Raw genomic sequence first — 15321 nt, forward strand, 5'->3', positions numbered from 1 at the left:
ATGACATAACTTGTCCCAAGTGCAGTTGGAGACCTCATGGAGCATCTCCAAACAGCTGGTAGGGCTCATTCTTTGCATGCAGGAAGCTGTGGTTTCAAACCCGAGGCCAGGAGAGGATGGTTGGTGGGTGTGAGGGTTTCTAAAATGGGAAACTCTCCTTTCAGCTGAGTTCAGCTCCTAGGGACTGCACTGATGCACTGATGCAGCTGGCTTGGCAACAGTATGAAAGAAGTTTGCCACTGCCTTTGCCTGATTCTTTTCAATCCCACCTTGAGATTTTCAGGCACTAATTGGTTCTAACCCTGCTCAGCTTTTCAAGATCAGCAAAGGTTGTCCAAATGCTGCTTCCTTTTCAAACTGGTGCCCAATGAGATCTCTCCCCCTGCGCCATTCTTCTCCATCAGTTCCCCTTCAAACCAGGAGAAGGATTTTAGGATTTTTTCCCCCGTGGGTTACATCCCTGGTAGACTTTATCCCAGGTTCTATAAGTTTGCACTTATCTCCACTTCTAGGCTGGGCGAAAAACAGTTCGCTGATCTCCCTCCCCCAGCAAACCAGATTTGATGGGGCTCGTGGTAGGAAGTTACACAAGCCCTCCCCCTTCAAGAGCCCTTTTTCTTATGGGAACCAGGTATGTTTAGAGCTCATCCTAAATATGGAGGAGGGCACAAAAGAACATTTGGGGTGACCGAAGTAGCCATGGGCAGCTAGTCATCCTCTGCTATGAGATCAGGCTGGTAGTGGTAGGCATAGCTGGGAGATATTACCAACCCTCATCAGTAACAGAGAAGGATTTGAAATAAGGCCGTTTCCCCTCTTGTCTAATAAAGCATTCTGAGTAGTTTGACAGTAGATCATGGTTGGTCATTTACTAACAAAGCTTGCATTAAATGGAGGAATCTGTGCTCTTCTAAGTAAAGTAAGTCTAGTGGAGCTCAACTCCTGGTGATTTCATGGACACATTTGCCTGGTTTCCTAGTGCCTTCCTTCAGGAGGTAGTTTTGGCTTCCCATACATGCCTCCAGGCCTAAGATACCCTGCTGACCCAGCTTTCACTCTTTTTGCGAAAGAGCAAGTTGTAGTTCAGAGTAGCAGGGCTAAATTCTTGAAATTCCATGACACTGAGTAGCAGGTAGCTAATCGTTTTACACTTGGTGGTCACCTTTTGGGAAGCATACTTTTTTACACACTGAGGGCCATAGTGGTGTGAAACTAATGCACTGAAATATGAAATACTTTAAGTGAAAAATCAGCCATAAGTTATATCTATCAAAAAGTTACATCTATCAAAAAGATACGTACTCCAAAAAGAAAAGAACAGAAAAAGGAAAAATAAAATCTCTAGCTATTAGGCTAATTGAAATAATCTTTACAAGAAAAGCCATTTTATTTATTTATTTATTTATTTTTACACACACACACACACACACACACACACACACACACAGACACACACTCCCTATAACCAGTTCCTCTGAACAGCAATTTCTATAGAACTTAGCAACCCTTTTAGAGGTTTCTAAAGAGGAATCCATTAATAAGAGAACAAGATTCTCCTTCTCTGGCCAACCAAGGCAATTGGAGGGAGTTCAATCTGTATAGCAGGCCATACAGAATGGGCAGTGCAGTAATACATGCATAGATTCTCAATTATCTTTTTGGTTAGCTTTCTGTGGTCCTGTATTGAAATTTATCTAAGATACCATAGACTCTCAGCCCAATATCTGGTCTTGCTGGGCTTCAAGAAAACAAAAATGGAGTTGAGGCAACATGCATTAGACCTTAATCATCAGGAAGGTCTGAATAGAATCCCCATCTATCATAGCTGATGGCTTGTCTGGAAGACCGTTCACAAGGTAATATCTTGTTTGGCTCACCAGAAAGCTGGCCAGATTTACTGCTCTACCATCCATGTTAACAGAAGCATGTATATGAGAGCACCTCGCTCAACAGTGCTTGCACCTGTGGCCAGTGTGGGAAGCTGAGTGAAGCAGAGGTTGCATCAGAGATGGCAAAGCTGGCATTTGGGGGCCTCTTTGCATTTTTGGGGTGGGAGGGTTATAGAATTTAAAATAAATGTGTTAAGCCAGAGGCTCAATACCTTAATGAATATTCTCAGAACAAAACATTGTGCCACCAGCAACCAGCAGTTCACTTTTGCAAGTTGATCCAGGTTATGCAACAATACAGTCCATGTCAAATGGGCTGGCGTTTCTTTCCACATGTGGCATTTAGTGTGAGAAAGATGGTTGGGGCTCTAAGTGCCCCCAGCCAAGGGTTCATATCCGGTCCGTGGATATTCACTGCTTTCACTTCTTTCCTCCCCACCCAGATGGTCTTACCTTAGAAACTATTGAAAGTTCCTCAGTTTTGCAGAGGCCCCTGCTGTGAGCAAAGCATTGTGGAGGCTGATGGAACTCACTATGCACAAACAGCAACTTTAGTTTTTGTCCATGCAAAAGGAAATCACAAACTGCCCCACTGGGATGCTGTGGGTGTAGCTGTGTCCAGGCTGCATAATAGAGTAAGATGTTTTTATGATTACTTGACATCTTCCTACTATCTCCTCCCTCTTTCTCTCTTTCCCTCTCCACACACACACACACACACACACGCCCCTTGCCCACATTAATTCCTAAGGACCTTGAGCAGTTTTTGGTTCTGAACATTGAAATAGGAAAAGGAGTGATGGAGTAGTTTTATAATGTTTTAAAAGAGATATTCAAGTTGGTTTTCTGCAATCTTGGCTGACACTGCAATCTTGGCTGCCTTCTGGCTTGGGTCCAGCAGTTCAGAATAACATGTTTGTCTTGCTGAAGGCCCTCCTGTCGTGTTCTGGAGTCCCAGAGCTGCTCTCCACTGTCTGTCCAAGAGAGGCAGGACTGCCTGCGGTTGCTCTATCAAGACACAGGTCCCAGGGCTTCCAACTGGGGACAAAGCCTTCTTTGTCCCCTTACTGCCCTCAGCCGAGAGAGCGGATACTCAGCTTGGCATCTTTTCTGCAACAAGCCTTGTATCTTTTTTGCAAAGGGAACACAGAGCGCAGGAACTCCTTAGCATTGTAAGCCTTCCCACGCTGCAACTTTTAACAATTGTCTTTCAATCAAAACAAGCCAATGTCCCAGCAGGGGATGGGTGAGCAGGAAGCCAGTCACCAGCTTATATTCAGGCTGTTTGATGAGAAGCAGGGTAAGGCAAAGCTTGAGTCCAGGGGAAGGCAGTCTTTGGGATGTGACTAAGGGTACTCTCACAAAATAGCTACCATTTTGGCTGTGGCAATAGCAAAACAACCATTAATCCTCTCTAAAACCTTCAAATATCTTGTATTTCCTATCCCCAAATCTTACCCACCTCTTCCTTTCCCTCTCTCCATCTGAAGGCCCATTTCCACAAATCACTCAATTTATGTAGACCAACCACTTTTATTTTCTAGGGCCCCCTAGAATTCCAAGAATCGAGATGAAATTGAAAGCTGGCACTTGGCTTTGCTCAGACCAACTTCCCATGGAAACAAACCTGGAAAAAAAAACAGGTGGGGGCAGGAAAGCTGGCAAGCAGGATGGAAGGAATCTAAAGCCACCATGCTGTTAACTTAACATAGTTTGGTTCTCTAAGCCAGGACTTCTGCCTCCCTACCAGTGGCTCCCCAAAGGCTGAACAGGGAGGCAGCGATGGGAGCGAGGACTTGTGACTTGTGGTGCCCTTGCTGTTGAAGTCTGCCCAGAAGAACAAGTGCCCATGCATGTACAAGCCAAGTTACACAGCCCCCAGCCTGATACTAAGGGGGCCGTGGGATGCACGGGCTGCCACTTTCCCACAGGTTACCATAGGTCTAAAGCAGGCCTTGCAATGTGAGAAAAATGGTTTAGCTGTAGATACATGGTGTCTCCTGCAGCTGCTGGAAGATCATCTTGTCTGTCCTTATTGGCTGAACTTACCCACTTGTTCACTAACTAACACGTGTTCTCCCATAATGTGACACATCCTAAAGGGATGCAGCAGAGGTTGCCCAGCTTCCTTGATCCTGCAGAGCTGGGCTTGGAACAGCTCCACCCAGCTCTTCATCGCAGTGAATTTCAGTGTGTTTAGCCACCTTCCCTGAGGCAATGACTTCCTCTCAACATAAGAGCTCACAATCAAAGAGAGCTGATGTAGCGTATTTGCAATGTGTATTATTCCCTGTTTCTGCATAGCTGTATATTCTCCAGGTTCTACCCCTGAAGCACCAACCACAACCAAAATCTGCCTCTACCAGGCATTGCTAGCCCTGCTCCCTGATTCTCCCCAGCTGGGTTTCCTGCAGCTAAACAAACTGACAAGCACCCAGTCGTCTGCTATGTCTTACAGGCCGGCTTGATGCTTCGCGCCATTGTAAAATTTTTGTTACAACAGTCACTTAGTGTTGCGGTGACCATTGCCCAGTTTGTACCCAATGCAGCCATCTAGCCAAGCAGTTTCCAGAATGATTTCCAAGAAGCCCTGGGAACATTTTGGAAGCTCATCCCAGTTGCTCAACCAAAGTAGTACAAGGCTGTCCAGTATGAACAAGCTTTCCCTTGAATGTTGTACCTGTGACAGAATATCAGCTGTGTGGGGGGAAGAGGGTGTGAGTATTGGGGACCCTCTGCAAACTCTTCTGCAACGTAGGACAAGCCTCTTAGTATGGAGAAGATTCCCTGAAGTAGTGAGATTTTAAAACTGTTAGCAGCAGGTCTTCAGTTGCTCAGCATGGAGGGAAGACCAACCGTCAGCTCTGTACAAGCCTTGAGGTGCACGGCTGCGCTGGCTGGATCTCGTGTGGATTGTGCTGCCACAGCCCTTATAAAAAGGATAGCTCAGTTCCAGCCTCTGTTCCCCAGAGCATGTTCAGTGTAACTTCTTTTTCTTTCTCGCTCCCCCATATTTGCTGAGACCCATGACACTAAGTCAGCTCTTGAGTCAAAAATAATCAACCCTCTTGACTGCAATTATTGCTCAAAAATTTGGCAACAGGAAGTCCTTGTCTTGCTTCTTCTTTCTTAGGAGAGGCTGCTATGACAACTTCACTTTACTGAGTCCTAATCTGATCACAGGGCTTAGATAATTAATTTTCTGGCAATTCTAACCAACACTTTGCACAATTCGTGGTGACCTTCAATAGTACTGCAGTTTGGTTGTGGACCAAGCGTCAACAGGGTCTTTCTGGATTCAGAAAGTTTTATCCTTGACTTTCTCTCTGTTCCAGTCAGTTTCTCTGTCTGCAGGCTGTCAAAGCCAAGGATCTGGTCTAAAAACAGACCTGGGCTAAGCCCCTTGTGCTCCATTGGAGTTGGTGTTTGCACCAGCATGGTTTTCTGGTCTCCAGCACAGCCTGACCAGTTCAAAAGCTAAATACCACCTGTAGGCGCAAGGAGTGATGTTGTATTCTATTAATGCCTTTCTGTGTTTGAGGATCATTGTTGAGTCTGAGCGCATGGATTTTCAAGTGACTCGTGTGATTAGTTCAACCTTAACATTATTAGTTTCCTACACTGGGGTTTAGGGGTTTTCCAAATGCAGATCTACTGTAGTTCCATTTTTCTGAGGGAGAAGAGTCCTTTACAATTAACTGATGTTGCAAAGTCTTTCAGTTGCACCACCTTACAGTCTATCTCCATTGTTGCCTCATTGTTACTTCGACTGGGGACTTCTTATGGCCTTTTTGCCTTTTAGAGCAAGAAGTAAGCAATCTGGGATCCCTTGGGAAGAATGTGGGGGGTGGGGGTGGGGAGCAGAAAGGTATCTCACCAGTTTTGCCCCTGTGCCCAGAAAGAGTTATGGGGTTCTGCAAATAGAGCAGCCTGAATCTATACCGGCTGTGTTTTACAGTAGATTTGGAAAACCTGAGAGTGTCCGATTGTCTGGCAGCACCCACGAAAGTGACTTTCTACAGAGTCTGACCACTGGGTCACCTGGCCCTGTGCCGGGCAGTGTGACCCCAAGGTCTTCATGAAGGGCTACCCACAGAGGGGAAGCCCTTCTGTGTGTAACTCAGGTACGGGTCCTTCCATCTTAAGCCTTGGTGTGACAATCAAGAGCTTCCTAAACATGGGATTAGAATGTGCAGGAAATGGCTTGTTGGGTCAGATTTAGACACTCTGCAAGCTAGCTCAGCTCACCTGCACATTTTCTGAAAAGGAAAGGAAGACTTTTGCAAAACAGCAGGCCCACTCAGCAGGTGTAGGTGATGCATGTACCTAAATCCTACATCATCCTTAAAAATGGGATGATAGCTAAAATTTTGTAAAAGTGCAGATTGATAGGAGAATCCTCCTTCCCAACTATACATGATGCCAAAAGATCTTTTTCCTTAATGAGCCTTTCACAATCTGGCTCCTTCTAGATATTTGGGACTACAACTCCCAGAGTTCCCAGCCAGCACATCTGGAGGGTGCCGGGTTGGCCAAAGTTTGCTTCAGAGAGTTCAGTGCTGAGACATATATGACAGAGATGGTGGTGGAATTTCTCAGTCAGACACATGGTTGTCATGGTTATTGGAAGCAGAGAGGTACAGGAAAAGCTGAACTGCATGGGTGTCTTTTTTTCCTCCTCTCCTTTTCTCTCCGCCTCCTCATTGCATCTCCTCAATCTGGGCTTTCCAAACCAACTCAACATAGTGTTGGTTTTCTTTTTTGCTCTCAGGGACGTTGTTTAGTCAGAAAGGCGGTTTTCAGATGATTCAGTCAGATCCTCCTTCAAGATAGGATGAGCTATCCAGCAGTTTATGAGAGGCAACTGCCGCTTGGAATTTCAAGACCTCCTCGGGACCCCCCTGGCCCAGGGATGAGCAGGAATGGACCGCAGCTGAGCCAGAGAGGGAATGTGGGAAAGGTGTGTTGGGGGAAAGTAGAATGTGCTCTTTGATCTGGGGTTTGGGTCTGAAGAAGAGCCATCCTGAGTGGGGTCAGAATGAGGAGGGAATTATGGCTAATTACTTTTCTTAAGTGACTTGTTTCCACTTAAAGTTTCATTGATTTTTTTCAAAAGTATTTATAGCTTAGCTTGCTTGTTCAGATCATCAAACCTGTGACAGCAGGTGCTTTTTACAAGCCTAATTAACTTTTACTTATGATAGATAGATGGAATGCTACCACTAAGCATTCAACCGTTCGTTTGTTTTTAATTGCATTTTGGCTTGCTTATTTGAGTCATATGCAGAAGCTACCCAGCTTTTTAGCTTTGTTCTGAATTCCATAAATTAATGTGGAACAAGGATGGAATGGAATAGAATGGCTGGGAAGGGTCCTACCTTTGGGCAATGAACTGATGAACTTACAGATTCTTGTAATTTGGTAGGTCAAGTGTCTTTTACTGTACAGCTTTAGTTTCAGCAGCTAATTGTTTCCATGGAAAACAGGGGAACAGTGATCATTTTCTTGGATTGAAATTTTTTTTAGTAGCACTGCTCTCAAGTGACACTATATATGAGAAAAATTGTGCTACAGAAAATTTCAGATACCAGATAGATCAGGAAGGTAGCACAAAAATGATTGCAATATTTCTGATCCCAAGTGCTCTCAGACTTTGAGGTTTCAGGGAGAAAAGAGCACAGATGTTTTCAGTTTGGCCTGTTGGTACTTCATGCAGCCACAGAGCTTAAGGTTTTGTGTGCCCCCTCCCAAACATGTCTTTCTGTGTGTGTGTCTGCATTAAAATGTATCTGCAAAACTAGAACATCTGCAAAACCGTGATTTTTTTATTATGCAATCTCTGTGGTATTAAATGTGACATGCACCCCTCTGTGTGCTCCTGCCCTATATAAGTGCTGGAGCAGAATGTATGAATGCCTTGGGAAGTCAGAATGCAGCTCCTCTGGTCAAGAGAACCTTGTTCACAGAGTGGCTCCTCTCCTGTTAACAAACACCCCCTCCTCTCTTTCTTTCTGCAGAACAAAGAAAAAGAAAGGATGAAGGAAGGCAAAGATAAAGACGCCCGCTATACCAATGGGCACCTCTTCACTTCCATTACAGTCTCTGGCATGACCATGTGCTACGCCTGTAACAAGAGCATCACTGCAAAAGAGGCACTGATTTGTCCAAGTGAGTAAGCATCTTCCATGTGGATTCAGGGGGTCTGTGTGTCATAGTTTGGAGTGGACACAGCAGAGAGAGTGAAAGTGTGTGCTAAGCACTCTTCTGGGAACTCTTCCCCCAACCCCTCCCCCCACTTGAATTTCCCTTAGAGTGGCAAAACACCTTGTACTTCAGTTCAGATGTGTACCATTGTCACATCTGAGATAGAGGAGGAATCCCTCTGCAGGTGAGGTTCTTGCTGTTGGAGAGAAACTCACACATCACAGCACTTTGGGGTGTTTTGAGAATTGTGGCTGCTTGTAAGTGAGCATTGAATGCTCCTGCTTGGCTCCTCCTCCTGCCAGAGAGAACCACTAATCCAACCATGTAAGGATCTTCCGTGACTTGTTTAACAGAACATGTGAACCTGGGGACTCTGGTTGGTTAGAACAACTTGCTGTGATTTGCTCTTGGCTCTGTTTCCTAGTAAATAAGCTCTTCTGTGGTTTATTTTTAACCCCTGCCGGGAGAGATTGGGCTGGAATCCTTCAGCCAAGGTTTCTTAACCCTGCCGATGAATACAGCTGGTGCCTTGGCTCTCTTACACACGTCAGGCACAGATAGGAAATGTTTTTTCTCTTCATGGCTAGTAGGGATATTTAGGTTCATCTGTGCCTGAGGTGCTGCCGTGTTTTAAATCTGCGGTTTTATCTTCTCTTCCCAACCCCAAAGCAGTAAACTGTGGAGGAAGGCTGTGCATTTTGTAGGGGCAGGACTCATGGGCAGCTGTCATGATTGCACCCACTCCACCCCTAGTTAAGCTTCCCAGAAGCTGAGATTTAACTTCTCATCAGCCATCTTAAGAATCTGCTTTCTTTCTCCATTCCCTTCCACACTTGCAAAGATGAGGTGAACCAGAGTCTCTCCAGTCCTGTTCCAGGACCGTAATTGAGCTTAACCACTGGAGTCCGTGTTGCAGTGCTCAATTGTACTCTTTAACTAGCAATTAACTACTCTTTTGAGAAGAGCTTTTACAATACTAGCCAGCCATCTATTTAACACAAGACACTCACTTTGCTCCTACTAAGGTTTGCAGTTAAAACCACCATAGAGGGCACCCTGAGATTAAATAAACAAGGCTTCTGAATTAAAACTTGGGTCTTTCAACCCCAGTAAATGCAAGGCAAAGGGACCAGTGCTGATGCTGTTTTTTCAGGTCAGAGACAAGCATGTTGCAGCAGAAACTGTAAATGGCAGAATGTGCTCCCCTTTGAGGGGGGTGAAAGAGTGCATTCAGTCCCCCCCACTCATTGAAGACAGCCACATGATCCCTCCAAAAAACATTTTAGCATCTCTGCAGCCAAAAACTTTGATTAACATGGGCTGCTAAGAAACGATCCAAGGTAACAACCCTGGTCAGATACAGCATGTTTGCCTTCTGTTAACTGCTGGCTTCCTTGGAGGCCTCAGAGGTTAACAGGAAGGCAGGGAAGAACCCATAAGCTGCTCAGCTTTGCTGAAGGAAATCCAGCCTGTCCCCTGCCCCCAATCCACCTCAGCCTGCCCACTACCCTGCAGAAAGTGAGAGCTGTTAGGAGGGTCGGCACAGAGTATTGTGAGCTTCGGCTGGAACACCATTGTGTTCCAAGGCATAGGAAATGTTCCCACACTGACTCCTCTGCAGTTACTTCTGGGTCTGGCACAACATGGATCTGAAGGACAGGTTAGGGAAGGATAATCTGGGTGATCTACTGTAATTCTAAATTATTCTTGGCTGTGTACACACCACACAGTTTACCTGAATTAAGCCCTCTTCTGGAGTCACACAATACAAGGTCATAAACTAACTCAACAGGCAAAGTTCATATAAGTTGCTAAGCCACAAAATACTAACAAAGGGTAAAACTAACTAAGTTTAGCATCTTGTTCAAACATGGCTGCCACTTAAAATGACCATGTGAACACAGCCATTGTGCATTCAACTAACACATATATAGTCATTCCACAATCATAGTGTTGCATTTACCCAACACTGAAAGCACAGTGGTACCTTGTCATCGATTAAGAACTCTGTCAGGAGAAGGTGGTAGGTGGTGTCAATGATCCCAGAGATGGCCTATTGGACCGGGGATGTCCATCTCTCACCAAAGGATCAGCATGCAGGTCCAGATGGAGCCCTTGTGGATGTCAAGCTCCTTTCATATCAGCTTGAATTGGTGAACCTGCTGTTTCCATCTCATAGCAAGGAGGGAAGACCATGGCTTGATCTTACCATAATTACCTGCCTCCAGGTGAGATTTTGGTAATCCATTAGAGGGTTGGGCTGCTTTTGAAAAGAATTCAGAATTGAGCCATCGTGTCATCAGCTGGAACTGCCAGCTCCTCTTCCATGTAAAAAGCTGGCTAGTAAGAAAACTTTCAGGCCAGTAACTCCAGACTTATTCCCAGAACCAGCTCTCTGTCTGATGGGATCATCCCATGATACCCTACTCCATGGTTTGGGGCTTACAGTGGTGCTTAAAAGTTTGTGAACCCTTTTGTATTTTCAGTATATTTAGTATTCAATATTTCTGCATTCAATATTCCTGACCTAAAACTTGATTCAGCGTGATTTACTTTCAAGGAAGCAAACTCCACGTGTTCTTTGTATGGAAGAGAGCTTTCCTTGGCCCGGCTGCACAAAGCCTGGAACACGACTGGGCCATGACATCACCTCTCTGCAAGACTTCCAGTGGGAAGCCCCCACCCCAGCAGATCAAGAGGTTGATGGAGATACAGTACCTCCAGGGTACAAGGCAAGGCATCCCTTTTCCCATGCTCTTTACATCCCACTGAGAGGCTTGTTAGTGTCATGGCGAACCTGTTGGACTGTGACCAGGGAGATATGAATTCAGATCCCTGCCTGATCCTGAAATGCCTTGAATAATTTTGGAGCAGCGGCTCTCTCTCAGGCCAGCCTCTCTCCAGGGCTCTTTGCTGCAGGGACAAAGTAAGACAAGATCCTTCCCTTTATCTTGAGCAGAGAAAATGAAGGGTATAAATGCAATAAATAAATAATCAATAAGAAGCAATGTTTCATAGGCACTCTGAAACCCAGTGCGTCCTTCTCCATTTCTTTTCCTCATTCATTTTTCTTTGTTTGGGTATTTTCTGAGGCTGCGCTGAAATTAGAGCCTGCGCCATGCCAGCCATGAGCCCCCAAGCCTGTTCCAACCCCTGGACTGAGCTCTGCAAGCAGGAAAAAGGGTGTGAGAAGCTGGGTGGGTGCACCCTAGCCCCAGGCTCAGTGTACCAAGGCTGCCCATTCTGTGTGAGCTGCAGCACATGGCAACAGCTTCTTGCTAAGCAGATTGTGCTATTGGAAATTTTTCTTCCCTGCTAAATTGGGGTGGACTGGACTTGGGGGGATGGACCTTCAAGAAGTAGCTTTGAGTTACTGATTTTCCTAGTGGCAAAGGACCTCAGGGAAATAAAGGTTAAAGGTGGCCTTAGAAAAAAATAGTATCATTAGAAATTTGACAGCTGGAAGAACAGAAGGCGGGAAAGCCAAGCAGGCTGGAGCCAGATCCACGTGGCTGCTTTGCTATGCTCCCCTTCCATCCCAGAAGGAAATCATCTGCCCTAAGTCTCATCACCCCCCAGCGGACTGTGCTGCACTGCTGGCCACTTGTGTCATGAGCACGGATGGTGAGCAGGAGGGGGCCCCTATCCAGGCGGGGAAACTCATGCGTACTTTAGAGACTTTGAGCTGTCCTTCAAAGAAACCCAGAGCAGACCCGCCTTGAGTTTGGGGGTTTATCTGTCCGGGTTTTCCCATGCTTCTTCAGTTTGGCAGGATTTTCTGTCTACAATAGCAGCAAATAAAACACTAGAGACCTACTCCTTTCCTCGGCGTGGTCTTTGCTTAGTTAGGACAACTTGTCTTTAGCGCACAACTTCTAAAGGACTGTGACAGGTGGCTCCCCACCCTGCATCATCTGCCCATGTAAAGCTGCCTCCAGGTGCCATGCACAGAGCTCCAACTACTCCATGCACTACATTTTTCCTTTTTCTTTCCTGCCATGCTGTTGACCAATTGAACTTTTCTCTTTATTCCTTGAAAACGGGTTGATCTGTTTGACCCGTCAACCACTAGGTAGCAGCAAAGAGACGGAGCTTTCTTTCTCTTGACTGCCGTCTACTGGTCATGCGGATTTGTGAAGCTGACAGATAGGGGCTTTTGAAAAGCTGGAGTTTGAGAAAGTGGGAAGGGGGAGCGTAACAGCAAGGGTTGGCGTAGGAGCTGTAAACAACCTGAAGAGCGGAAGCAGGGACGGGGGCTTCTGGGAGGAGTGGCCCTTTGGAAACAACTTCTCTGCCACTTCCAAAGCAGAACGCCTAAACCCATCCGCAGACTGCCTCAGCTGTGAATGGGAAATGAGACACAAGCAGTGGCGTGCAGTCATGTCCTCTGGAAACCGGGCTGGCTGCTGGGCTGTCCTTGCGCTGGTGCAAAGAGGTAGTGGAAATTTGCCCAGAAACTATGGCTGGGTTTGGCTGGTTGTTAGTGTTAGTGAGGCTCTATAGCATGCAGGGGGGTTCAGTCCCTGGAAACTCCAGTGTGTGGAAAATAGTTAAAGGGAGGTAGCAGGTTATGGAAGAGCCTTTTTCAGTCCAGCACCCCACTCCACCCCACCCCACCCCACCCACCAAGCCTGCTCAGAACAGACCAGCCTCTGCCGCAGCGCCCCAGCCACCCTCCCGGTTCATCTGGAGGGAGCCTGCAGGCGAAGACAGAAGTGGGTAATCCTGGAGTGGCTGGAGAAACCACGTGGTTTGGCATGAGCTTGGCTTTTGGCATTATAAATGAATAATAAATAAATTCTCCCCCAGAAAATTTGATAGTTTTTTTCCCCCCACTACACTGAGCCAGACTGAGGAGCTGCATATGCACAATGTACTAAGACCAGTTAGTTTTAACTCTGGGATGTGTTTGAGTCTGGCTTAATGTGTGGTGTGAAACCAGACCTTTTGGTTAATTCATCAGTCCTGGAAGCACATTAATTCAGATTTAGTACATTTAAGCCAGATTTTCAAAGAAATTGATCCAAAATTAATATTTACTTTGCAATTAATTGTAGTTAAAATACTTGCCCCACACACTGAAGTAAACCAGTTAAAGATACAGAGCTGCAGGCGTACAACATTACTAAGTTTGGTAGACATTAACCTTGTTTACCATTGTTGTGGATAGTGGAGGAATTGTTCGGTTTCTGTTATTCATGTTTGACCCATGCTTGAACTATGCCAAACTGGATAGGGAAAGTACTCCAAACTTCCTCAAGAGGCACTGTCATAGATGGCTTTCCTTCCTGTGTCATTTGGCCAAAAGAGTGTGTGTGATGCACCAGTAACGAGGGAACATCACAGCATCTTGTGAGAGAAATATCCAAAATACAGGACTAGGTCTGTCTAGGTGGGAACCCTGCAGTCTCCCAAGCGATCCAGAGTGCCTTTCTTGTTGTTATTTCCCAGCTGGGCTGCAGCCCGATTTTGCTGATTTGCACTTGTTTGATCTTGGAGTCTGGGGGGAGGGGGAGGCAAAGTTGTATTTGTGCAAGCAAACAAAGTCCTGTGTGGATATTGGCTGTCAGGGGCATTATCCGGCTGAATGGCATCATTGTCTTCTCTGCCCTTATCTGGGACAGTGTCTTTTCCTGGCTGGAGTTGCCTGTCCTTGTAACCTTCCTTTTCGAAAGGTGGGGGAGGCATTGTAGCTGGAAAAAAAATCCTGCAGCCAACAAGCTTTAAAACTCTTCGGTTTCCCAGCTGAAAAGTCTATGAAAATAAGATATCTCTCTGCAAATGCCACAGTGTTATTAAAACTGATAAGCAGTGTTCATTTCTTGAAACGCTGCAGAGCTGAGACTGTGTAGCAAGTGGAATTGTCCCGGAGTTTTATTCTGTTTGCTTGTTTAAAACCAGTGGCTGCATGAATAATAACTGTATATCCCTTGCCCAAGTGGCTTTGGGTACAACCATGTAAGGCAGGCTCCTGCTTGTCCTCAAGTCTGGTACCAGTGATTAGTGCAGAGCTGATGGTGGCCCACTGTTGACTTGTCTGCTCCAGTTAGCCCCAGGTTTGCTGAGTGTTGCCTGTGCACATGCACAGGGCACCCAAGGCAGGCATCTGGCAAGCCTTCCCATTTGTGCCCCAGGCCCAGCATGGCCTCTCTCCACCACTTTGGGAAAGCTCTCTGGGCTTTCTCTCTGTGACCTTTGGACTGCTTTTGGTTCAGGTGTGTTGACCTAGGACACTTCCATGCTGAGTGACTGCACCCCTTCGACTGTATTTAAAAATTTTTATATATATATTCTTCTTTTAATAATCACTTTTATCTTTTTATAACAATTTCTTTTACTTATTCACTGTTTTTATTTGATTGTTGTATGCCGCCCAGAGTCGCTTTGTGTGAGATGGGCAGCCATATAAATGTGAAAAATAAATAAATAAATCTGCTGATTTTCTTCCAACTAAGCTATTCATAATCTCCATGTGGGAAGTTTTTGCTTAATGATTGGAGATACATGTGCTGCCCTGGAGATGCAGGGTGGGCAGCTTCCTTGCTGGTAAGAACTCCCACCCGTCCCTGCCTCTTGAGCTCTTCCTCCTGGCCATTGTTGTTTTTGGGGGGGCCCAACGCCCTGGCCTTTGGCAGCCTCCCCCCAGCTAATGCAGCCAGGCAAGGAGGAGGGCAGGTGATGCTGGGTTATGCATGTTGTGAGAACTGGGTCAACAGCACGGTTCCTGTCATGTCTCAATACCTTTGTGGAAGTCCATGTAAAAGATCAAGTATGTTCCTCTGGATTTTGCTCTTAGCATGTGTGAATATGATCATTAGATTAAGCCATGAGCCTTGTCTGTGTCCCTTATGGAACGGGAGTGGCTTGTAGCGTGTCTTATTTGGAGACATCTAGCTTTGACAGTCCTGGATCTGCCTCAGGTTCTTCCTCTCCCTCCAGCATCTTCAGTGAGAGGGAAGGAGGAAGAACTTTCCCCCTGCGTAACGATGCTGCATGAGTTCACAACCACAGAAGGGATCTTAAAGGTTATCTGGTCTACTCCCTCCCCCCCCAGCACAGGACTCCATCTTGTCTTAAATCCGTCTTTTCCCATCAAGCGTTCAGCTCGTCATAGCCGTGAGTGAGGTGGCCTGAAGTCATCCTTAGCCGCAGTGGCAGCTGAGGGCCCCAAGGGGCAGCCTCAGAGTGTTTCAAATTGGTCAGGCCTCCTCACTCATCCCCTTGGAGT

General features: G+C 46.1%; 1 protein-coding gene across 3 annotated transcripts in view; it reads left to right on the forward strand.

Moving 5' to 3' along the window:
- The window catches only part of ARHGEF2 (Rho/Rac guanine nucleotide exchange factor 2), a 113683-nt gene that overhangs the window by 64280 nt on the left and 34082 nt on the right, over positions 1-15321 (forward strand). For all 3 annotated transcript variants that reach the window (XM_063317079.1, XM_063317080.1, XM_063317081.1), the window contains one exon: positions 7907-8057. In XM_063317079.1, the coding sequence (XP_063173149.1) occupies positions 7907-8057 (151 nt within the window). The remainder of the gene's footprint in view (positions 1-7906; positions 8058-15321) is intronic.

This window comes from Candoia aspera, chromosome 17 (genome assembly GCF_035149785.1).
Source record: "Candoia aspera isolate rCanAsp1 chromosome 17, rCanAsp1.hap2, whole genome shotgun sequence".
NCBI lineage: Eukaryota > Metazoa > Chordata > Lepidosauria > Squamata > Boidae > Candoia > Candoia aspera.